Below are 26,565 nucleotides of genomic sequence, written 5' to 3'. Positions count from 1 at the left end.
AACCATTTCCTGAAAAAAAAGTGAATTTTCTATTTCTCCTCAGCTCCGTAAGGCTATTATAGATCATGTGTCAGACTCCTTTTTGGATACGACAGTCCCACTTTTGGTTCTCATTGAAGCTGCCAAGAACGGCCGGGAAAAGGAAATAAAAGAATATGCTTCAATATTTCGTGAACATACCAGCAGGCTTATAGAGGTAAGCATGTTAGAACTGTAACTACTCTAAATCCAGGAGAATGAAGCTCTCATTCCCCATTTACAGTTAAATTGTACTCAGATAAAAACTTTTGACAACTTATAACAAATGAAGCAAAGTTCAGTATTGTTTTTTATGTAGTTTTTTTTTTTTAAGGCTACACACACACACACACACATGAACTGGTTAAATGCAGATATTTTGTTTTATCTCTACAAATATTTTCTTCCTGTTCTAACGTGAAAGTATCAAATACTCTACTTCATGCCATATTATTATTTCTCTACCATCTTTTCATGGCTTTATTACCCCTTCAGCATGTCAAATCATATTCAACTATGTGATATGACTATAGAAAAAGAATTTCAGATATACAGGAGTAGAAATATCCAGAATAAAGAAGTGGGGGTAGTGGGTTGATTCATCTCCCAGTAGAGACCAGAGGAGATGATAAAACTATAATCTCCTCTGTTTGGAAGCTGGAAGCATAGAAATGCCCTATGATTTGGGGGCAAGGTGGTATATTGCTAATAGAACCATAAAATGCTAGACATTTCCTAGGAAACAGATAATAGAACCTATTGTATTATGGGGATCTGTAAGGTAGCCTCAGTTTAAGAGAGGCTGAATAGAAGGATTTCTAACACCAATAAGGTGACAGTACTCACAAGGCCAGGAACCAGTAGCAGAAAGGGGAAGTGTGCTTGACCAGATTCATACAACAGAGCTGATATACTGCTAGGACTTATCAGTATGACTGCAGTGTTGTTTATGTCTAGTATCTGCTCTCATTGGCTGTGCTATGCCATGCTGGTTATTAAACATTCTAACTGCCACACCTTCATATACTGGTCATGAACTTTGTGATGAAATATGTTTGGGGGCTCAAATTGCTTATAAAAACTTGTGAGTCAGAAATAGACACCACCTAAATTAGAATCACAGCATTTTATATAACATCGATTAAAATAGAGGACTTCCTCGATGTCTTTAATGTAGACCCACTGGGAAGGAAGTTTCCAATGTAGCTAGCATTTGCACTATAAACCCTCTGGTTCCTAGTCTTCACATTTAGAAAATGAAAGGAGTTGATGAATAGATAATTACTAAGATTATTTCAGCCTTAAAGCTGACATCCCTTCAACTCTGAAATCTACTTTGAACCTCCCAAGGACTATGTGGAGACAGGGTAACTGTTACAATTCCCACTGACCTTATATGGAAATAAAGGTACAAACTCAGACTAGGCTAATTGGAGCTGGACCTGATTTCCAGGCTTACAAATTTTAACTAATTCATTTGATTATTTATTATATTTTCCGTCTTATTTATTCCCTCTTGTATTCATTCCTCAGATGTATATTTCAGTCTTTACCAGGGAAAATGTTAAAAGTAAGAGGTAAAGCAGAAGAAACAGGTCATTAAAAGTGTAAAAAGTGTAAAAGTGTAGCCCCTGACAATCATAAACATTTTTTCTAATAATGTGTTCTCTAAGGTGAAGGTACACCAAATTATGAAAACAACTTTTTGGTGAAATATTCTGAAAGTAAAAGGTTTCTGCTAGGAAAGTTGCATCCCTATTTCTATTTCTTCATTTGGTGTTGAGCATGGAGCCTGACTCAGGTCTCAATCTCACAACTCTGAGATCATGACATGAGCTGAAATCAAGTCCGACACTTAACTGACTGAGCCACCCAGGTGTCCCGAGACTCCTAATTTTGTTAGATGCAGACTGGAAAAAATGAAAAATTTTTTTAAGTATACTGCTTGCCCACTAGGTTGTTTATATATATCAAGAAGAAGAAAAAAAGAATACTGCATTTATCTCTCAGGAAAATTTCTTTTCGAGGGGAGCTGTCTAACCAAGGCAACGGAGAAAAATCATCATTAATTTACTACAAACATTGAGCCAGAAGTATCTGTGACAGAGTCCAGGGAAATAGGAGAGCTTAAATTTATCAGTTTTGAAGACATTGTGAGTTTACTCTGTATAGATTGCTTACTAATCCTCCACCTTTGCTTTCCCTTCTACCTCTCCATCAGGACTACTTAGACCCATCTTATTCCCAAGCTGGGTAACTTGACAGAGCAGGACAGAAAGTCTTAGATTCTAAATGACTTCAAGGAAAAGCTATTTTCAACATGTCTGGGTTTTGATACCTCAACTGTGTTTGTCAGAGAAATCTAAAATCAGTGAACTTGTTGCAGTAAGACTTAAATGGAAAGAAAAGTAAGACCATTTTTAAAGAACTCTTATCAGATCGTTCAAGAAAAACTCCATGCTGTTAAAGGAACACTATAGATAGTGGTTAAGATGGTAACTTTTATTAAAAAAAAAAATAGAAAAACAAACTAGATTTGAACACATAGCAAAAACAAACAAACAAACAAACCCACAGCATTAAGAAATTCTATGGGTAATAATTAGCAGCCAAAAGGATTTGGGATATTAGAAAAGAAGTGAGAATGAGGAACAGAGTGGCCCACAAATTGGGCCTGAACATTTCCATTCTCTAGTAGGGTCATGCCTGAGGTCTCTTGTTATATTATCATGCAGTTTGATATAAAATGATCATGGGTGAAATGATGGTTATAAAACCCTATATAGTGTCAATCCCTGGAAAACCTAGATACTTATGGCTAATTTTGTTTAGGTATGCTGAACTAAGTAACTGCTATGCAAAGCTTATTCTACTTTGAACATCCAAGTTACTCTGTGTTTTTGGATCCACTAAGCCACCGTGAGAATAATAAGGAGTCAAAAGGTTGGCATTTAAAAAATTCATCTTCACATTGTGATTAGTTATTTAATGACAAATGTGCTCATTTAATTATACTCCTTAGTACTTTGATCTTGCACTGGTGGTGAATTAGGGCATCATTAACTCTACTGACTTCCACCAATAATACCTATTAAACACGAAATTTAAAATATTAATTTTATCCTAAAATTTAAAATATTCACTAATTCTAGTGAGTAAGAATTTTATCTGTCATCACTTGGAGCCTATTCCGTTAGCTAAGTCTATGCAGCTAGTATTCCATGAATCTGCATTGAATGAAGGAACACATTCATAACACTAACTCACTTTTATTTCTCTCTAAAGAGTTATTTGGGGGATTCTGGTAACTGGATTTGGGACAATGTCTGAGCCCAGTTATTTAGTGGAGTGCCTTTCTATTCTTGAAAATAATTCATCACAATAATATTAACAAATACCTTTGCCATCAATTATCAGATAAGGCCAATGTTATAAAGTCTACTCCAGATCTCCCTCAGATGGAATTTGTCACTATTAGGTAACATTTTTAAAAAATTTTGCCCATGTCAGAGATAATAGTTTGTAACTTTAATGTAGTTATATAGCTGTTATTCAGAAGAAACTGATTGTATTCCAAAAAATGCATTGCTTATTACAATGGCTGATCTTTAGTATTTCTTTAAAATCAATTTCTAAAACTCCACAATTATTTTTTAATACACTATGATTTGTTCTCAGCAACCAGTTCCTGCTGAACACTACATAGTTGCTACTGACTAAAAAGGTAAAATCTCCAGTTTATCCCATGGATTTTACTATATTAATTATCATTAAATGTGACAGTATTAATGATCTAGGCCTGAAATTTTTCTGTGAATTAGAGAAGTTTCTCTATGTGAAAAGCCAGCTTCGTCAGTGCTTTGACTTATTCATCAAAAATTCATCTGTCTTGATGCACCTTATTTTAGTAAGTTTCATGGGAGCCTTTCATCAAAAAGGAAAAAGTGGGTGGACATTTAATTATAATACTTCCCTCCAACCTACAAAGCTGATTGTTCCCACTCACAAAATGGCGAGCCAGATTTAGCAAGGCCCCATTGCCAAGAGAGAAGGCTGTAGAGGGGACTCTTGCTGTTTGCAAGAAGTGCTCAGAGCTCTCAGCTCTACTTTTATCTTTGCATTTTGACAGAATCCTGTTCGAGTGTCACACATTGCTTTAATTGATGATCTGTTATCAAATAAGGATATGCTCAGTTACAAATAAATGAAGCTTTTAGAGTCCCATCTCATTCTTCCTCCTCCCCCCAAAAAAGAAAAAAAATGAAAAAGAACAAACCCATACTTATACTTGTACACAAACCAACAACTGTTCTCAGTGAGCAGCTTGGCAGCTCTCCTCTTTTGATGGCAAAGAGATGTTATAGCTAAGTCAGGAATGCTTTTGCTTATATAGATCACAGGTGTGACTGCCCACTCCCTGGATTAGAAAACTGTTCAGCATCTTAATCCTCTTCAAGCTAAAGCTCACAATGAACATGATCCTTAAAACCCTAACCTGAATCCACAGTGAGTGACATTTCCCTGTTGGAGAGGTTTCTTTATAAATTTTCCATTCATAGTGTTTGGAATATAGGGAAATGGGGAGTGAAACCATTATAGAAAAGTCAGAGACTTTCCATAGTCGGATGTAGGTATTTTTGAATGAGATATTAGTGTCTTGGAATTAGGAGGGAGAAAACTATATGGCACTAGAGTAGTTTGGGAATTTAGTTTGAAGTAAGCAATATAAGCAATATTTACACCAAAACTTACCAACTTGGCAGGAGTTGGAGTTGAAAAACTAGAACTCCAAGTTGAGATTACAAGCATGACTAAAGTCACAATGCTCAGTCCTATGTTCCAGGAATATTAGAGTAATGAAATCTAGATCACTAAGTTGGCTGAAGATGAAGGAGGTTGGAGGCAATTGAAGAATACCCTAGAATATTTGATTGCCAGACTGAATAGGGTAGATTTCATCTTAGGGACTGGATGATCCAATATTGGATTTGGAAAGCTGCAGTTGCTTCTCCACACAAAAGGGTCTAAAGGGAAGCCATATTTTAGGAGAGTTTGTGTATGGATTATTTCATGTCGGGCTATAAAAATTTTCTAACCCCCAACAATTGATTAGAATCTCATGAATGTAAACTGGTATTTAAAAAAAAAACTGCATTTAAAACTTAATTTAGGGATATATGGGTGGCTCAGCAGTTGGGCGCCTGGCTTTGGCTCAGGTCATGATCCCAGGATCCAGGATCGAGTCCCACATCAGATTCCCTGTGAGGAGCCTACTTCTCCCTCTGCCTGTGTCTCTGCCTCTCTCTCAGTCTGTGTCTCTCATGAATAAATAAATATTTTTTAAAAAACTTAATTTAATCTCATACATTAAAGAAAGAGAAGAAAAATATATTTAATAATGAACTTGAAACATAAAAGCAAATGATTCAAGACTTAATGGCATTAGACTAATGCTATCCAATAGAAATAAAAGGCAGAACACAAAAATCATTTAAAATTTTCTAGTGGTCACACTAAAATAAGTAAAAATAGATAGGTGAAACCAATCTTAGGTTTTGTTTAATCAAATATACCCTAAATATTATCATGTTAATATGTAATAATATAAAAACTATTAATAAAATATCTACTTTTTGTACTAAGTCTTATGAATCTGGTGTATATTTTATATGTAAGGTCTATCTTAATCTAGACTATCCATATTTTAAGTGTACAATAGCCAAACATGGATTTTGGCTATGTATTAGACAGTACAGTTCTAGACAGATGATTGGCAAGTTGAGGACCAGAGTATATTCATTCATTCATTCATTCATTCATTCATTCATTCAACAAATATGTCTTAAGTGCTTACAATGTGCTATATACTGTGATGGACCCTAGTGCCTTTGTCTTTGTTTTCCTAGACTGATGTACAGTAAGTACAGCATTCAGTAAATCATTGTTGAATGCATTAGTGTATAAACAAAGTAGAATGTCAGCTAATCCTATGGAAAAATTTAAAAGATGGCAAATATAGACTTGGTTTTGAATTTTTGCTTGATTGTATTGGGAAAGTCACTTAATATCTCTTGTATATCTTAATACAAGACTTAATACAAGTCACTTAATATCTCCCGCAAAAGACATACTCCATTGTAAAGTGAAAACAATAGTGAGATTGAATAAGATGACACATTAAAGTACCAAATGTCACATGATGTGTCATCTTCTTCTCTTTTTCTCTTTTAAACATTTTTTATCCAAAGCCTTATGTGGAAAGAGGTCACTTGAGTCTCCAAAACTCCTGATGAGCAATAACATTTTCCTTTTGGAAAATTCATTTTATAAGGAATTTCAAATATGCTGTAGTTGTTGGACCTTTGTATCCAACTTCCAAATATAGGTAAGTGTTTTTCAGGAATGTTAACAGGCCAGAAGATGGCATGTACAAAATATCCAGCTGAAATTATGTCTCCAAAGTTTTGATATACACTTAATTGGTGTGTGGAATTTCTCTGAAACTGCAACTTTCCAATATTACTCTTCATGATGGTATTTGGCCAAGAGTTAACTAGCAAACATACTAACTAACAATTACTGATGAATAATTTCAGGCCTAGAAGCCAAACTTCATTTCAATCACCAGTCTGATTATGCAAGCTGGGACTGATCTATTTCTTTTAATCAATTCACTATTCTACTCAATTAAAAAAATATAGAGAGTGAATTCCTCCAATGTGCTCTATAGAGCTCATCTATACAGAGTCCTGTGTTTAAAACTTGATTCCATTTTTGTCTTTTGTATTTGAAAACATGATTCCCCTGAAAAACATATTTACTTCCCTGAATAAGTGACTTTAGTAAATCATTGAACATCTCTGAAGTTCAGTCTGTAAATGGAAAATGAGAGCTTAAATAATCTCTATTCCTGCCATTTAAAATTCTAGAAACCAAAAAGAGAAGAGTTCTTTCATATGTTTTATATGTATAGATAATATGGTAGTGGATGGAGGAGTCTGGTTAATCAGAAGTGTTGGAAGAGTGGTTATTTTGTTGCTTTTACAGGACAGAAAAAAAATCTTTTTTTGAATAATAAAAAGAAGAACAAAATAAGGAAGAAAATAAGATAAAATAAACAAAGCATTTAGGTAATCTGTACCAGAATCATGCAATGCCCCTAAACTTTTTACCTCATTACATCCATGCTCACAATGATGGAGATAAATATTTTTATTACCATTTTGCTGATAAGGAAACTCTAGCCGAGAGAAAATTTGCCTAAGGTCAATTAGCTAAATGACAGAGTAGGGAATCAAGTTGGTTCTATCAATGGCAGAGATTATAGGAATAAAGGTAGCACAATAAATCTAAAAATATATAGTGAGCCCAAGTTTTATATATGTTTAATTTCTTGATAGAGACAAGTGACATCTTTCTGAATGCTTTTAGACAAGAGAACTGCTATTAAATGGATAAAGATGCAAAAGTTTCAAGAATTGATTTTATTTTTTTCCTACAAGTCTCTAATCTTTTTGGGGGTTATAGTAGACATACAATGTTATATTAATTTCAAGTGTACAACTCAGTGATTGGATATGTTTATACATCAGCCATGTTCACCATTAAGTGTAGTTCTAATCTTATTCTACTTTCCCTAAATAGAAAAGTAGAAAGCCAGAGGCTACATTATACCCATGATATCCTTCTGCATGCAGTAATTCTTTATAACTCTTAAGTAACTGTTTAGCTAATAGCGATTAGTTCAAGGTGGAAGATCTAAGTGAGATCAGGGATCATCTGATGAGAAAGTATAAGAAGTCCATTTATAAGTTGACTGGAACTTGGAATATGTTTTACCTGTTAATCAATGTTATGTACACTATTTAGCTTTAGTCCACAGTCTATTGAGTCCTTAATAGAAGTTAAAACTTACAGAGCATTTATTAGAAATATTCTTCCTAACCTAAAATGCATTTAGAGGTGCCCCTCCCTATCAATCAGCTCCTTTTCAGTCTTGTATGCGGAGTATCTTTCAGATAGGTGCAGAAAATTCAAATGCTTACAATCAGGGACAAAAAAGTAATGAATGAAAGGGCTTGGTAGGGTGAGCCTGTGATGAAATGGAGAGCATAAGCTTAGTTTAAAGGGTTGTTCTCTACTCATCTTCAGTCAACTATTGCTCTGCATGAATGAAGGCCCTATTTTGTCAGACATTACAATTTCTCAAAAGAACTCAGAAATACAGATTTTTAATATAAAGTTCTGTTGTTTTCTAAGTATAGACATTTAAGTCAGTTTAAAACAAAATAAAATAGGGGCGCCTAGGTGGCTCAGTCAGCTAAGCATCTAACTCTTGGTTTCAGCTCAGGTAATGGTCTCATAGTTGTGGGATCAAGCCCAGCATTAGGCTCTGAGCTCAGTACTGAGTCTGCCTCAGATTCTCTCTCCCTCTCCCTTCTACTCATTCTCTCTCTCTCTCAAATAAATAAATAAATAAATAAATAAATAAATAAATAAATAAAATCTTTTAAAACAAAACAAAACCACAACTCCATCATTTGTGCCAATACATAATGCCAAGGACCACTGGTTTTGCAGTGTCTGCTCTAAGGTCACATTTTGAAAAACAAACTTAAACAAGATGGATATTTGTAGGTGATGTAGATTAGATCTGGGGAATGTCTTGTTAGTAAGAATCAGATATTGAAGTTAGGTGGTAAAATGCAGAAAGGTAACTTGATTTAGGGAAATGGGTTCTTTCTGCTTTTCTTTCCTATTTTGGTTAGCCTTGAAATAGGTGGTGAATTAAAGAGTTAGGAGCACAGTGAAGATCAACATTTTCTCCTATCTCCTCTGGTTCTTGCAAACATTGTCAGAGTAGAAATAGGGAGAGAGAAAGTGGGATCTTGCCAAAAGATCATCCAAATATATGTTAGACCCAGTGAAAGCTATAGCTTTGTATATCCAGAAAATCCCTTTCATAAAAAAACAATTAGACCTGTCACTTTCTGCAAGATGAAAGTGTAGATTTGATGCTTTTATTTTTTTTAAAGTTTTTATGTTAAGTTTTTTTTTTTAATTTTTATTTATTTATGATAGTCACAGAGAGAGAGAGAGAGGCAGAGACACAGGCAGAGGGAGAAGCAGGCTCCATGCACCGGGAGCCTGACGTGGGATTCGATCCCGGGTCTCCAGGATCGCGCCGGGGGCCAAAGGCAGGCCCTAAACCGCTGCGCCACCCAGGGATCCCGATTTGATGCTTTTAAAGAAATGTTCCCATTACTGAAAAACAAAATCATATTTACTCTGGATTCCATTGACAACTTTGTCTAAAGTACAGGCAGCATGAAAACAGACTTAATTTTTTCTAAATCACTCTGACATTTTGTGATATTTTATAAATGGAATCCCAAAAGAAAACCAGAACATCCTTAGAGGGTTTGACTTTTGTGCTTTGAATCTGCTAGTAAATGACTACTACAAGATTATCTTTCCCTTCCCCCATATTTCTTTCAGTTAACCTTCCCTTTCACTCTTTTATTCATTGGTATAGTCAAATTCTTTCTCATTGCATCAGAAAAGAATATCTAAGGTTGTTTTAGTTTTCCTTTGCTAGCAACATGATGTCTAAAGAGTTTATATTTTCATAAAGCCATTTATTTTTCAAATATATATTATTACTGGCACAAAAATAGATACATAGATCAACAGAACAGAACAGAACAGAAAACCCAGAAATGTATCTACAACTATATGGCCAGTTAATCTTCAACAAAGCAGGAGAGAATATCCAGTGAGAAAAAGACAGTCCCTTCAACAAATGGTGTTGGGAAAACTGTATAGCAACATACAAAAGAATGAAACTTGCCCACTCTCTCACACCATACACAAAAATAAATTTAAAATGGGTGAAAGACCTAAATGTGAGTCCTGAAACCATAAAAGTTCTAGAGAGGAACACAGGTAGTAACTTCTTTGACATTGACCCCAGCAACTTCTTTCTAGATATGTCTCCAGAGGCAAGAGAAACAAAAGCAAATATAAACTAATGGGACTTGATCAAAAGAAAAAGCTTCTGCACAATAAAGAAAACAATGAACAAAAGTAAAAGGCAACCTGTGGAATGGGAGAAGATATTTGCAAATGACATATCTGAGAAAGAGTTAGTATCCAAAATATGTAAAGAACTTATAAAACACAACACCCAGAATACAAATAATCCAATTAAAGAATGCGCAGAAGACATGAAGAGACATTTCCAAAGGCATCCAGATTCCCAACAGTCACACGAAAAGGTGTTCAGTATCACTGATCATCAGAGAAATACAATTCAAAACTACAGTGAAATACCACCTCACACCAGTCAGAATGTTTTCTTCTAAAAGTTTTATACTTTTAGCTTTTATATTTAGGTTGATCAGCTTTAAGTGAGCTTTTGTGTTTGATATTAAGGAAGAGTCTAATTTCATTTTTTTTGCATATGGATATTCATTAGTCCCAGCACCATTTGTTGAAAAAAACACTATTTTCCAATCAAGTTGCTGTAATAAATGGACTATAAATATGAGGGGTTATTTCTAGATTTAGTTCTATTGTGTTGATCTATGCCTGTTCTTATGTCAGTCTCACTCTGTCTTGGTTACTGTAACTTTGTAGTAAGTTTTAAAATAAAAAAGTATGAGCCCTCCAACTTAGTTCTTTTTCAAGATAGTTCTGGCTATTATGAGCCCCTTGAATTTTCAAATAATTTTAGGATCAGCATTTCATTTCTGGGAAAAAAAAGTCTGAGAGTCTAAAAGTTTAAAAGGGATTGGGTTGAGTCTATAGATAAGTTCGTGGAGTATTGCCATCTTAACAATATTAAGTTTTTCAGTCTGTGAACATGGAATGTCTTCCCATTTATTTAGATCTGTTATAATTTCTTTCAACAATGTTTTGTAGTTTTCAGTGTATAAGTTTGCAGTTCTTTTGCTAATTATTTTCCTAAAATTTTATTTTTTGATGCTTTTGTGAGTGGTATTGTTTCTTAATTTCATTTTTAGATTCTTTTCTTTTTGCCATTTTTGAAGTGCGATTTTTTGGTATATTGATCTTATATCTTGCAATCTTGTTGAACTTATTTATTAGTTCTAATTGTGTTTGTGTGTGTGTTCCTTAACAAATTCTATATACAAGATTATATCATTTGAGAATATAATTATACTTCTTCATTTCCAATTTGGATGTCTACTTTTATTTTCATGCCTAATTCCCTGAGCATCATTTTGTAAGCTTTTTTCCATCTGTATATTTTATTTGGTGTGGTTCTGTTAAAAAATTTTACCTTTTTTTTTGGTAATTGGATTGCTTACTTATTTCTGTGTTGTTTAAAAGTTCTTTATATATTTTGAATACAAGCCCTTTGTTGTGTATGTGATTCACAGTTATTTTCTGTATATCTGTGGTTTGACTTTCTAATCTTTTCATAGTATCTTGTTCAGCATAGGATTTTATATTTTGATGAAATCAAGTTTATCAGTAGTATCATATATGAAGTGTGCTGTTGTGTTTTATATAAGAAACTTGTCTAAGATGCCTACCTAGGTGGCTCAGTTGGTTGGTTAAGTGTCTGCCTTTGGCTCAGGTCATGATCCCAGGATCCTGAGACTGAGCCTTGAATCAGGCTCCCTGCTTAGTGGGGAGTCTGCTCAGGCTCTTGCTCTTTTTCTCAAACAAATTTTAAAGAAATCTTTTTAAAAAGGAAACTTCTGTCTAACCCAGGGTTGCAAAAATTTTCTCCTGTATTTTCTTCTAGAAGTTTTTATACAGTTTAATTTTACATTGGGGGCAGCCCCGGTGGCACAGCGGTTTAGCGCCGCCTGCAGCCCGGGGTGTGACCTGGAGACCCGGGTTCGAGTCCCATGTCGGGCTCCCTGCATGGAGCCTGCTTCTCTCTCTGCCTGTGTCTCTGCCTCTCTTTTGCTCTCTCTGAATAAATAAATAAATAAATCTTTAAAAAAAATAATAATTTTACATTGGGTTTTTGTTCCATTTTGAGTTAATTTATATATATGGTATAAAATAGGGATAAAGATTTGTTTATTTGCTTGTTTATTTATTGCATATGGATATCCAATGTTTCAGCATCATTTTCTGAAAAGAATATAATTTCTCCAACATATCATGTTTTCACTTTTGCTAAATAGCACTTGATTTATAATGGGTATACCTCTCATCGTTCTGTTCTACTGTTCTATGTGTCTTCCTTTTACCAATTCCACATTTTCTTTAAATTGTACCTTGGAACACCTGGGTGACTCAGTGGTTGGTTGAGCGTCTGCCTTCAGCTCAGGGTGTGATCTTGGGGTTCTGGAGTCGAGTCCTACATCGGGCTCCCTGAAAGAAGCCTGTTTCTTCCTCTATGTCTCTGCCTGTCTCTGTGTCTCTCATGAATAAATAAATAAAATATTTTTTAATTTAAAAAAATAAAACTATAGCTTTATAGTAAGCCTTGTAATCAGATATTGTAATTTCTCTGACATTGTTCTTCTTTTGAAAAATTGTTTTTACTACTCTACTTCCTTTGTCTTTTTGTATAGATTTTTGTATGATCCCATCAATACCTACAAAACTATTGCAGGCAATAAGATTGGGATTACATTTAACCTCTAGATCAATATACAAATTGACATTGTAATAATATTGAATTCTCTCATTCATGAATGTGGTATATTTCTCCAGTTATTTAAACTAACTTTGATTTTTCATAAATGTTTTATAGTTATCATACTCAATTTTGATTGTTAAATACATAAATTATGACAGTTTTTTTAAAATTATTATTCATGAGAGACACAGAGAGAGGCAGAGGGAAAAGCAGGCCATACTGCAGGGAGCCTGATGTGGGACTCCATTCTGGGTCTCCAGGATCTGGCCCTGGGCTGAAGGTGGCGCTAAACCGCCGAGCCACCCGGGCTGCCCAAATTATGATAGCTTTAACCTATTTCTTGTAGTAATCTAATTCATTGTAATATTTTCTAACTTATTTTGTTACTTTATGAGGTTTTTATTGTATGTATGTGAGGCACCCTTAAAAGAATTCCAGAAAACTTGCTCATTTAACTAGTGACTATAATTTGGAGACTAACTTAGGTAAAAAGTTAGGTACTGCTTTTAATACGAAAACTTATAAGAATTTTAGAAAGTGATTCAGACTAATGTAGTAGGGAAGAACATAGAGTCAGACAAACAAATCCTGACTTCAACCATGTGAACTTGAGCAACTAATTTTGTCTCTCTGGGCTTCTAAAATCTCATTGGAACAATGGAGACATAGCACACTTCTCTGTAAAGATTTTGTGGGAATTCAATGAGGTAGTTTAAGTAAAGCCTTTATGACAATGTCTGACAATACATTAATGTTGCAATAAATATTGGCCTAAAAAATCCCAGGTAAAGAAGGAGAAAATACAACTGCTTTTGTTCCCAGATGACATAATTGTCGAGGTAGGAAATATGAAATCTCTTGAAACTAATCCATGATTATAACAAAGTTGATTATGGCAAAGTTGACATTTAAAGTCAACCACTTTTCTGTAACCAGCAATGACCAAGTGGAATTTGAAATTAAAAACACATTATTATCACATAGAAGCACCTAATTATATAAAGCAAATATTAACAGAATTGAAAGGACAAATAGACAGAAATAATACCATGGAATTTCAATACCACATTGTCAATGGATAGGCCCTCAGAACAGAAAAGTCCAATGAAGAAACACTGGATTAAACTATACATTAGACCAAATGGACCTAATAGACATATAAGAACATTCTATCCAACAGCAGAACACATTTTTCACCAGCACACATGGAACACTTCTAGGACATTTCAAATGTTAGGCCACAAAACATGTCTTGATAAATTTAAGAAAATTTAAATCAATCAAGCATCTTTTCTGACCAAATTGTATAAAACAAGAAATCAATTATAAGAAGATGACTGGAAAGTTCACAAATATATGGAGAGTAAACAAACATGGTACCAGATAACCAAAAGACCAGAGAAGAAATCAAAACAAAAATAAAAACATAACTTGAAACAAATGAAAATGAGAACACAGCATACCAAAATGTATGGGATGCCACAAAAGCAGTCCTATGAGGGAAGTTTGTAGGGATAATTGCCTACATTAAGAAAAAGGAAAATCTCAAATAAACTACCTAACTTTACACTTCAATGGAGTAGGAAAATAATAACAAAGTCCAAAGTTAGCAGTAGGAAAGAAACCAAGATCAGAGCAGAAATAAATGAAATAGGAAACAAAAAATAGTAGAATATATCAAAGAAACTAAGTGATTTTTTAAAAAGACAGATAAAGTAGACAAATTTTAGCTAGACTCACCAAGAAAAAAGGAATGAATGAAAATAACATTATAAATGAAAGAAGAGACATCAGAACTCATACTACACAAATACAAGCATCATAAGACTAATATAAACAACTTAAGCAAATTAGAAAACCTAGAAGAAATCAGCAAATTCCTAGAAACATACCATCTACCAAGACTGGATCATGAAAAAATTAGAAAATCTGAACACATGAATATGTAAGAAGATTGAATCAGTATCAAAACCTTCTAACAAAGAAAAATCCAGGATCACATGGCTTAACCAGTGAATTCTACCAAATGTTTAAAGAACTAATACCAATCCTTTTCAAACCTCTTCCAACAAAGAAATGAGGGAAAATGGAATACTCCCAAATCCATCTTATGAAGCTAGCATTAACCTAATACCAAAGCTAGACATACACTTCAAGAATAAATAAATAGATAGATAAATAAATAAATAGCCAATATCACTGGTGAACATAGATGCAAAAACCTCAGCAAAATATTAGCAAAATAAATTCAACAATACATTAAAAGGATCATACAACATAATCAAGTGGGGTTTATTAAGATATTGCAAGGATGATTCAATATCTGCAAATCAATGTGATATACCACGTAAGCAAAATGAAGTATGGAAATAATATGATCATCTCAATAGATGCAGAGAAAACATTTGACAAAATTCAACATTGTTTTTTGAGAAAAAATCAACAAACTGGATGTATAGAAAACATACCTCACCATAGTAAAGGCCATATACGACAAGCCCACAATAGTGAAACACTAAAAACTCTTCCTGTAAGATAAGGGAAAAGACAAAAATGCTCACCCTCACCATTTTTATCCAACATGGTACTGGAAGTCCAGCCAGAGCAATCAGGCAAGAAAAATAAATAAAAAGCATCCGAGTTAGACAGGAAGAAATAAAAATAGTCTCTATTTGCAGATATTATGATATTATATATAGAAAAAACTTAAAAGCATTTTGTGCTTATGGATTGGCAGAATTAATATTTTTTAAATATCCGTATTATCCAAAGCAATCTATAGATTAAATTCCATCTCTATAAAATTCCAATGACATCATTCACAGAAATAGACAAAACAAACCTAAAATTTGTGTGGAGCTACAAAAGATTGTGAATAGTCAAAGCAATCTTAATAAAGAAGAACAGAGCTAGAGGCATTACTTCCTGATTTCAAACTGTATTACAAAGCTATAGTTACCAAAGCAATATAGCATTGACATGAAAAGACACATAGATCAATGGAATAGAATAGAGGACCCACGAACAAATTCGCATATTTATGGTCAATAGCCTATAACAAAAGGGCCAAGAATATACAGTGGGGAAACAGTCTTTCCAATAAACTGTTGGGAAAATTGGAGAGCCACATGGAAAAGAATGAAACTGCATCCTATCTTATACTGTACACAAAAATTAAATCACAGTGGACTAAATATTTGAACTTAAGATGAAACCATAAACCTAGAAGAAAACATAGGCAGTAAGCTCTTTGGCATCAGTTTTTGCAATGATTTTTTTTCGATTTGGCACCATGAGTAAAGGCAACAAAAGCAAAAATAAACAAGTGTGACTGCATCAAATTAAAAAGCTTCTGCACAGCAAGGGAAACCATCAAAAAAATGAAAAGGCAATCTAACAAATGGGAGGAGATACTCACAAAGATAGTCTTAACAAACAGTTAGTTTGGCATGTGGATATCTACATGCCCAAAAATGAATCTATCCCTTATACCTTACACGAAAATTATTTCACAATGGATCATAAGCCTAACTGTAAAATGCAAAACTATAAAATTTCCAGAAGATAACTTAAGAGAAAACCAGATAACCTTGGATATAACACAAAAACAAAGGCACTATCCATGAAAGAAACAACTAGTAAGCTACATTTCATTAAAAAAAAAAAAAAAAAAAAAAAAAAAAAACAGAAAACTTTTGCTCCACATAGGCATTGTTGAGAATAAGAAGACAAAGCAGGAGGTTGGAGAAAATATCTGCAAGAGACATAACTGATAAACTTTTATTCAAAATATATAAAAACAAAAAAAAAAAACAAAAATATATAAAAACTTCTAAAACTTAACAATAAGAAAGCAAACAACCTGACTAAAGACTCTTCAGAGGAGCAAAAGAACTGAACAGACACCTAACCAAAAAAGATATGTAGATGGTACATATGCAATTGGAAAGGTGTTCAATATCATGTTATTAGGGAACTGCAAATTAACAAGATACCACTACACATCTACTAGAATGACCAAAATCCGAAATACTGACAACATCAATGTTGGCAAGGACATGGAACAACAAGAACTCTCACACAGTACTGGTGGGAATGCCAAATGCTATATCCATTTTGGAAGACAGTTCTGCAGTTTCTTATAAAACTAAACATACTCTTACCGTATAATCCAGCAATCACGTTCTTTGGTATTTCCCCCAAAGACTTGAAAACTTATGTCCACAGAAAAACTTTCACTTGGATTTTTAGCAGCTTTATTCATAATTGTCCAAATTTGCAAGCAACCAAGATGCCCTGAAGTAGGTTAAACTTGTGATTCATCTAGACAATGGAAAATTATTTAGCACTAAAAAGGAATGAGCTACCAAGCCATGAAAAGACATATACTTTAAATGTATATAACCAAGTAAAAGAAGCAAATCTGGCAAGGCTACATGCTATATGATCCCAACTATATGACATTGCAAATAAAGGAAAACATGGAGACAATGAAATATCAGTGGTTGCCAGGGGTTGGAAGAAGAGATGAAGGCAGAACTTAAGATTTTTAGAACAATGAAATTACTCTGTCTGATACTATAATGATTGATACATGCCATTATGTTTTTGCCTAAACCCACAGAATGTAGAAAACCTGAGCCATAATGTAAATTCTTGTTTACATTGTGATTTGTATGATGTATTACATCAATCAATGTAGGTTCCTCAATGGTAACAAACATGCTACTTTCATGGGGGATATTGATAATGGGAGAGGCTATGCATGTGTCGGAGTGGGGAAGGTATGGGAAATCTCTGTATCTTCCATTCAATTTTTTGAAACCTAATATTGCTATAAAAATAAAGTTTATTAATTACTTTATTAATTATGAAATATTTTATTAATTTTAAGGGTCTCAGGTAAAAATGAAAATCTGGTGATATAAAAGAGAAATTCTAAGATAAGTCTAATTTAAAAATGTCTTTTATTAGTGAACATTTTTATTTATCTCTGATCAACAGTTGATTAATATTATTTCAATGTTTTTATATAAACACTATAGCCAGAATCTCCAGGATATTAATTAGATAGAAGCTGTAGTGTATGTGTCAACTAGTGGCACACCAGATATAAAATATACCTAAGAAAGCAATCACTAGGGGACATTTACACTCAAATTAGCAGATTTATCTGATTTCAAAAGTTCAACAGGTTTGGTTTTTGTCTGTTTTTTTTTTTTTTTTTTTTTTTTTTTTTTTTTAGCAATATTGAGAAGGATCAGAAGGGAAACATTAAAGCAGCAGTATTTTTTTTTAAAGGATAATGTTGAAGTCAGTGAAAATGCCTATGGTTTATATAAACTTGGAGGCACACAAATGATTCTGGCATCTTCAGAACTTTGACGGATTTTAATCTCCAGATGCATACATTATATGCAATTTCCAAAACCCTTTTGCATTAGATTCTCTTGCTTAGATTTGGCATGAGGTGGTGCTGATGATACTTTTGATGCCAGAGATGAGTTGACTAGCTCTGTGGCAAGAAGTGAGTGAAGAAAAAAATATCAGCAGCTTTTTTTTTTTTTTTTTTTCCTTTTTTTAAGCAATGGACTGTCACCATCAATTCTTCTGTTAAGACATCTGGACTATGTCTGTATAAGCATCCCAATTGACTGATGGGTCTACGCCAGTGGCAAAAACAAACAAACAAATAAATAAATCTATCTCATTGTGTCCCTAATTTCATTATTTTTGGATTGTTATAAACTTTATTTTTTAAGCAAAGAAAAAGACAAATGAGGAAAAGTGTAGGGATCACCCATGATCTATTTATATGCTTCTCTTTAGGATACCTTTCTCCCTAAGAGTTGTAAGGAATGACCTATACTAGAGGAGTTATTCATCACAGGTACAGGAGTGTCTTCTTTTTGGAGTCTCGTTTTCTTAAACTTCCAGAATATGAAAACTACATTTCCAAGACAAACCACCATGCCACTTCTAGAATTCATGATCAGTCTCAGACATTTTTTCAGGAAGCTAATAGAGATTAGACCTGAGTTTTGACCAGAAGATACCTAACTGTGTAGATAAGGTTTTCATAATTCAGTATATGTTCTGAAGATTCACAGCTACAAAGCTACCTGCTGAATTAAAAACAAAACAACAACAACAAAAAAAGGAATGTAGTACTGCCATGAAAGTGTGACCAGCAGGCAGTATTGTAGGAGCTAAATAGTTCTCAGGGCTTTCATGGTGTAAGCACTACACAAATGTGATTTTAACAACTTCCTATTCACAGATATGGCCATGATTAACCATTTAGTTCTGGGCAGCCCGGGTAGCTCAGTGGTTTAGCGCCGCCTTCAGCCCAGGGCCTGATTCTGGAGACTTAGGATCAGGTCCCATGGAGCCTGCTTCTCCCTCTGCCTCTCTCTCTCTCTGTGTATCTCTCATGAATAAGTAAATAAAATCTTAAAAAAAAAATTTAGTTCTGAGGAATTTTCAGGTCATTTATTATTTTCCTAAGAGTAGGAAGGATTTGGGGCACCTGGGTGGCTCAGTAGTTGAGCATCTGCCTTTGGCTCAGGTCAGTTGTCCCAGGGTCCTTGGATGGAGTCCTGCATCAGGCTGCCCGCAGGGAGCCTGCTTCTCCCTCTGCCTATGTCTCTGCCTCTTTCTCTGTGTGTCTCTCATGAATAAATAAATAAAATCTTAAAAAAAAAAAAGAATAGGAAGGATTTTTTTCCTTTGCTCTTGTTAACAGACTGAATATCATCTTTCTCCAAAATACAAACTGGACAGGAAAAAATAAAAATATCAAAGCTCAAGACAATAAACATTTTCTAAGCTTGTAAGCAACATTCAAATGATGCAAAAAAATTCTTTTTAATTATATTCTTTTCTTGGGCTTGCCACTGAACTATGGACATTATTAGGCTTCTAGGTAAGCCATAGTCCACCAGCATTTTATTTATATTGTATTTTCTATCTTTAAAAAAATATTTTACTTATTTATTCATGAGAGACACACAGAGAGAGAAGCAGAGACATAGGCAGAGAGAGAAGCAGGCTCCTTGTGGGGAGCCCGATGCAGGACTCCATCTGAGGACCTTGGGATCCCGACCTGAGACAAAGGCAGAGGCTCAACCACTGAGCCACCAGGTGCTCCTTTTCTATCTTTATCATCTTAATGAAAGGAATATTTCATCTCTTGGATAGTTCTTTGATATTATTGACCAGAAATGTACAAACTATGTAAACAATAACCTCTTCTGCCAATCAAAATTCCATGATACTGTCTTTCCAGCACATACAGACACATGGACATACACTGCAGAGCATCCATTTCCAGCAATATTTAGGAGGAAGTCATTTAAAGTTGTGGGACAGACTTTTAAAGACTGACTCTTTGGGGATGAAAATAGTTGTGCAGAATTTGACCTGTGAAGAGTCAAAAGAACTGTCACTTAAGACTCCTTACTTCTGTGATTGTGCGGAAAGACTTAGAAATTATTTCCTAGTATGCTCTGTGGCAGTGACTGGACTTCTTTGTGATTCCATTTCCTCAAATACAGAATGGGAATAGTTCTACTTTACAGGATATTATGAAGATAAAATTGTATGGTTAACATGCAAACTCTTAGAAAAGGAAAAATAATATTCTTCAGATAATGCTTATAGTAATAGCTATCAAAGTGCTTTTGTGTGCCAGATAATGTTATGTATATTATCTCATTTAGATATTATTTGCCTCATTTTATAGACAAGAAATGTTAAGAATGGTGAATCAGTTTACCGTATCACACAGTTAGAAGACGGCAGAGCTGGAATATGTGCACAGATCTGAATGGATTCCAAGTTCATGATCATTTTTTATTATACCTTTTATAAATTATTCTTAGTCTTGGCAAATAATTTTGGCCTTGAAATCCATTTTTTCTAATATCACCTAATACTATGTGTTAGCATTTACTTCAAATAACAAAATTTGTTACATCTGATTACAAGAGACAACCCAATAGAGGAGCCTGAGAGAACTTCTAGTTTGTATTTTGTTCTTTTGCAAGTACAAAAATTAAAGAGCATGCCTAAGGCACACAGTTAGTTGGTACAAGGTTGATTACCACATTCCACTATTTTAAATGCCATTAATATGACTCTTAATTGTATATCTTACCATGGAGTAATGTTATATATCTTTTCTCTCTAGCTAAGTCATCAGCACCTAGAATTCTGGCTCTATGCATTATCAGCTCATCCATGTATGGACATATAGTAGCTCTTCTTTAATTGTTAACTGAATAAATAAATGTGAACACATATGGAGCACATCCTTTAGAAACAGGCTGGCTTTTATTTTTATTTTTTTTTAAGATTTTATTTATTTATTCATAGAGACACAGATAGAGAATGAGAGGCAGAGACACAGGCAGAGGGAGAAGCAGGCTCCACGCAGAGAGCCTGACGTGGGACTGGATCCAGGGTCTCCAGGATCATGCCCTGGGCTGCAGGCGGCGCTAAACTGCTGCACCACCGGAGCTGCCCCAGGCTGGCTTTTAAAGATGGTGCACAGAAATATTCTGTATTAGAATATTAGATATTCTGTGCATCTTGACTCTGTATTTCTTCATAGCAGAGTTAATGCCAGCAGATGAAACATATTCTCTGGTGTGATTTTTACCAAGTTTATTGGTTGGCCTTGAATAGCTGCAGAATAACCAAATACAAGGTAAGATCTGGACTTTATACACGAAGTTTTAAAATATTTAGAATCTATATTGATATTTCTGCAGACACCAAATTGAAAAGGCATGGATGGGATTTGAGAATAACAAATAACATGTTGCCCTGTAAAAGAGAGTCAAAGACCTTGTCATAACTGATAAATATGTACATGAAGCTGACAACAAGGTGAATGAGAGTCATGGAGTGCTGAGGGCAGAGTTGACTTGGAACAAGTGACTGAGTTGATGTCCATCCATATAAAAGAATGAAGTGAGGGATCTTAAAACTGTGACCCTTTCTTTTAAAGAGCTTCTGTTTTGGTGTTGTTAAAAGGATTTAGCACTTAGAATTGAAGTAAGATATCTCAGACCTTATTAAGTAATCACTTGGCAATGATGACTTCTGAAATACTTTTTGCAGTTTATTCCTTGATATAAGGAAACACTTAGAAATCCAAAGATATAGTAAGTACACCTCAGATTCAAGAATAAACTTCAATGAACAATTTCATTTATCAAAACACAAAAGGGACTTAATTACACTGATTGTTTTTCTCTGTATCATTTGGTAAGTACTAATTATCAAAAAGTGTTTGATATTTTAGAATAAATTAACCCAATATCTAATAACATAAAGCCAAATTTTAAAAACATAAATGAAAGCTAACAACTTTTTTCCTACTAACTTCTGAGTAGCCAGTGACCATTAGAGAGTATCTGGAAAGGCAATAAGAAACAGTAGAAAGAGAGCAGAACTGACTCACAAGACAAATATAAATATTATGTTCCCTTCCTAACTCTCCCAATAGTTGAGTGAGCTTGACAAAGTGTTAACCATTCCATTAGATGAAGATGTGACAGCAGTACTTCTAGCACTAAAATTCTATTACCTAATTTTGTGATCCAAAGAAGAATGTCATATGCAAAGGACATGATCCTATGTCCTCCATAATAAACACCTTCTTAATTATTCAAAGGAATAATATACCTTACCAATTCAAAGAAATAGAAACCTGTACTAAGAACAGATAAACAAACCTCACATAACAAATTTACCTAATCAGTCCTTAGTGCATCTAGATTATTTGTAAAAACCTAATAGGTAATACAGAGCTTCCTTTTCCAACAGGAAAGGAGCTACTTTTAAAAGAGATAGGTCTTAGACAACGATTTTGCGTTTATGATAGCAGTCAACCTTTTGTCCCTTTTCTCTTCCTGCTTTTCCTCCTCTGTTTTTTCCTCCTCTCTGGAGCTCTCATTTTCACTCTGTCTGAATTCATTATTTTGATTATATAATTTTCTCTTTTATCAATAATTAGAAGCACCTTGTACCAGCATTTTACAACCCAACTAAATATATTATAGTTTTCTTTACAGCAGAGTTATAAAAATCATGTCTTTTTGAAAATACATTCTAGTGTCTCTCCAAAATGGATATAGTATATCTATCTCAGATTAACCACGAAATAACTTATTTTTCAGAAAGAATTTACAAAATCTCTTAATGAGGGTTAATTTATATATCAGCAAAATTTACGTATAAGTAAAAAGACATGTCTTGATGACATTTTGAATTGTATTTGCAGAGGTCTATTGTCGTTAGGGGTCTTATTTTCTAATCTTAGGGGTCTATCCTCTTTAGAAATTAGTGGCAACTCTGTATTTAAACAGCATGATATCTACACATATTTTAGATGTCTGAAGCATTCTCATGGCCTCACTTATTCCTGAAAAGTACATGTATCTTATTTAACCAATATAATGAGCCAGTGGGGAGGTTTTGGGGTCAGTCAGGACTTTTGATGTTCCTCTGATCATACTGTATACAAAATACAACCTTGACCTTTGTGTTTAGACCATCCTGGAACTTACGTCCCATAATTTAAGTTTATTCTTCATTTTGTGTCAATAGAAATTAGTCATTTTGGCTTTGATGTGGTATTTCCAAATTCATGAGTAAATGGTAGAAATTAGATGTAGGGGGGAGTGTTATAAAATACAAGCCTATTAATTAAGCAGTATAATAAAACAGGGAAGAATAACATATTAAAATATTTTATATAGAGATACTGACTCATGAGCAGGTAAAAATAACAAACAAATAAATGAGAGCACTAGACGAGGACTCTTTTTCTTGCTCATTAGATATCTTCTTTATATGTAAGGGAATGTTGGTAAGCATGCAGTATAACCTGACAGAGGCCACACAAACACTTATCCATATTGTTGTAGAGGAGGAACTTATGCATGTGTAGTGAGTTTTATTGGATTATCTTGAGAGCCTCTTTCAGCTCTAACAATCTGAATTTGTGTATTCCCAGCCTTTAGTTTACATGATTGTTGTAAATGGGAATTACCTTTTTTTGATCCCACCCTGCATAAGCCTCTCTCACTGCAAGGCCTTCCCTCATTTTTTTCTGGTATCAGACACTGTTTGCCCCATGGTACTCTCAAAGTACTTTGGTAATGTCTTGTATTTTTACTTACTTGCCCTCCACACAATGATAGATTCATTTTTCCCTGACCTTAGAAATTTACTTACGTAGTTCTCTTGCTTCTATATAGTTAATCCCCATCACAACCTGTAACAAACCCTCTTTACTTTCCAGTTCCAGAGCCAGGAACTTTCCCTTATCTACATTAGAAGGAATTGCTTTCATTTTCTGTATCTCCTACAGCATCATTTGAAAAATTGAATCATAATTTGCTTTGCATTATAGCAGTGGTCTCCAAACTTCCACATGCATCAGAATCACCTGTCAGGCTTTTTTTTTTTTTTTTTTTTTTTAGCTATTTCTTTGGAGGGCTTGTGTAAACACAGATTCTGGTTCACTTGGAAGGACTGGATACATGAATTGACATTTCTAACAAGCCCAGAAATGATACTTGTAATGCTCACAGATCTCACTTTGGCAGTAGAGTCGAAGGGGAGGAGTTTGGCTTCTCAAAGTTTAAAGCAAGATTGTTTTTAATTTTTATATTCCCCAAAGTTCCTTGTTTTTAAAGGGCCAATGTCAAGTCAAATTTAATCATGCTTATTTTCTAGCTGATAAAACCTCCAGTGATAATTTTGTAAAGATTAAAAGAAAAAAAAAAGAAAGAAAGAGGCAATTCAATTGCAAAAGGAGATTCTCTCTCTGTTTATGAGAACAACACATCTGACCAAAAAAATGTCATTTTTCACACAGAAAAACAACTATAGAAGGCAAAAGAGAAATGAACACAGTGTATATTTATTTATTCAATGAAAAGGGACTACCATGTGATGGAAAATCTAAATTTGTTAATTCCTAATAGAATTAGGAAGAAAAGAATAATTCAATGTATAGAAGAAAAATAATTTGACAAAATTGATTATAATGTAATCACATAAATGTAACTGAACTCTCTTTTTGGAATTGAAATACAGAATCTCCCAAACCTAAGGAGCATATATGCCCTTGAGCCTCACAGATGCTATGCCAGTGTGGTATCTATCTTTGAATCTGTTCTATTTTGCATTGTCACCCAGAAGCTGTTCTCACAACAACCTCAACTCTAATTTTCTTTAGTTTATTAAGCTGCCTGGTAGTTTCTTTCTTTCTTTCTTTCTTTCTTTCTTTCTTTCTTTCTTTCTTTCTTTCTTTCTTTCTTTTCTTCTTTCTTCTTTCTTTCTTTCTCTTTCTTTCTTTCTTTCTTTCTTTCTTTCTTTCTTTCTTTCTTTCTTTCTTTCCTTTCTTCTTTCTTTCTTTCTTTCTTTCTTTCTTTCTTTCTTTCTTTCTTTCTTTTCTTCTTCTTTCTTTCCTTCCTTCCTTCTTTCCTTTTTTTTTTTTTTAAGATTTTATTTATTTATTCATGAAAGACACTGAGAGAGAAAGGCAAGAGACACAAGCAGAGGGAGAAGCAGACTCCATGCAGGGAGCCTGACGCGACTCGATCCCGGGTCTCCAGGATCAGGCCCTGGGCTGAAGGCGGTGCTAAACCGCTGAGCCACCTGGGCTGCCCCAGTTTTTAGAATTTTAAAAGAACTGTTTATCCCCATGCTATCAAATTTTGCTACCGAACATGCAAGAAGATATAAAGCTACCAATTTATTTAAGTATTCAGACATAATTCTGATAGCAAAGCCTGACAAAGGTAATGCAAAAGTGATAATTATAGAAGATACTTCTTATGATTATGTATGTCAAAATTCAATGAAAATACTGGAAAAGTGAAGAAAAAACATTTAGGTAATTTTACTATTTCCTAGCCAGTCTGAAAAATACATATCTGAAAAATATTTGCAACAATATGACATAATATTAGTTCATACTTTTAATATGTATAGCACTTTTAAAAATTTCAAAGTTACTTGCTTTTTCATGTACAATAGCTATTAAAAGGAAACAAAATGGATAAAATCAATAACATCATGATAGAAAATGGATATGAAGAAGCTATTCACAAAGCACCATTCTTTAATCACAAATATGAAGAAATTGTATAATCAAGGAACTATTATGGAAATTGCATAATAACATTAGGAAACACAACATTTTGCTCTGACAGATGTGTTTTGTACAAACTGCAAAAAAGAAAAAGAACAACAATAACAAAAAAAAAACAAACCCTAAACTTTGTTTTTCTTTTTTGATATGGCTATACATTTTTGTAGTCTTTATAGTTACTGGTGGAACCTGCTGATAGATGCCTGTATTACCATCCCACTCAAATATATGTTCTTACAATGAAAATGGATATTGGTGGAAACAGAAGCTGGATCCTTAATACTGCATTTTCTGGGTTCTGTTTTAACATTTGTGTCAAAGTAGACACAGCTTGAACTCATGTGAAGTCCTGGAGTTTTGCTATCAGCAGCTTTGTAGTTTCAGAAACAAAAAACCAAAGCTGAATATTTAAAAGAATGAATCTATCTGCAAATTCTTCCTTTTGAAATATGGCAGTCATCAAAGGTGTTGTTTTTTTTTCAGTGTTCCAATTTTAAAAATAGTTATCTTCATATTTGCATCAAATATTTTATGTGCAAAATGTATGTTTTCCCTCCTTCAAATTCCTGAAAGTTAGTTAATAGCTACTTTTGTTTAATGTATACATGATGCTTAAATGCATTTTATATTGGTAATTTAATAAAAAGCATTCCTTGTCCAATGGAAGTATACATTTTTGAAAAAATAAGCTGATATAATATGAAATGCCATGTATTTTCTATGTAAAAATATGGACTATTATTCA

General features: G+C 33.9%; 1 protein-coding gene across 9 annotated transcripts in view; it reads left to right on the top strand.

The window, feature by feature from the left end:
- Positions 1-26,565, top strand: part of CTNNA3 (catenin alpha 3) — a 1,664,912-nt gene that overhangs the window by 879,263 nt on the left and 759,084 nt on the right. For 8 of the 9 annotated variants that reach the window (XM_072823257.1, XM_072823258.1, XM_072823262.1 and 5 more), the window contains one exon: positions 44-196. In XM_072823257.1, coding sequence (XP_072679358.1) covers positions 44-196 — 153 coding nt within the window. Of the gene's footprint in view, positions 1-43; positions 197-10,005; positions 11,943-26,565 lie in introns of those variants that run through there. The other variant, XM_072823267.1, reaches the window with a different exon arrangement.

Source organism: Canis lupus, chromosome 4 (genome assembly GCF_048164855.1).
Source record: "Canis lupus baileyi chromosome 4, mCanLup2.hap1, whole genome shotgun sequence".
NCBI classification, from domain to species: Eukaryota; Metazoa; Chordata; class Mammalia; order Carnivora; family Canidae; genus Canis; species Canis lupus.
Note: the sequence above shows the minus strand (reverse complement) of the source record. Positions and strands in the feature narration are given on the sequence as shown.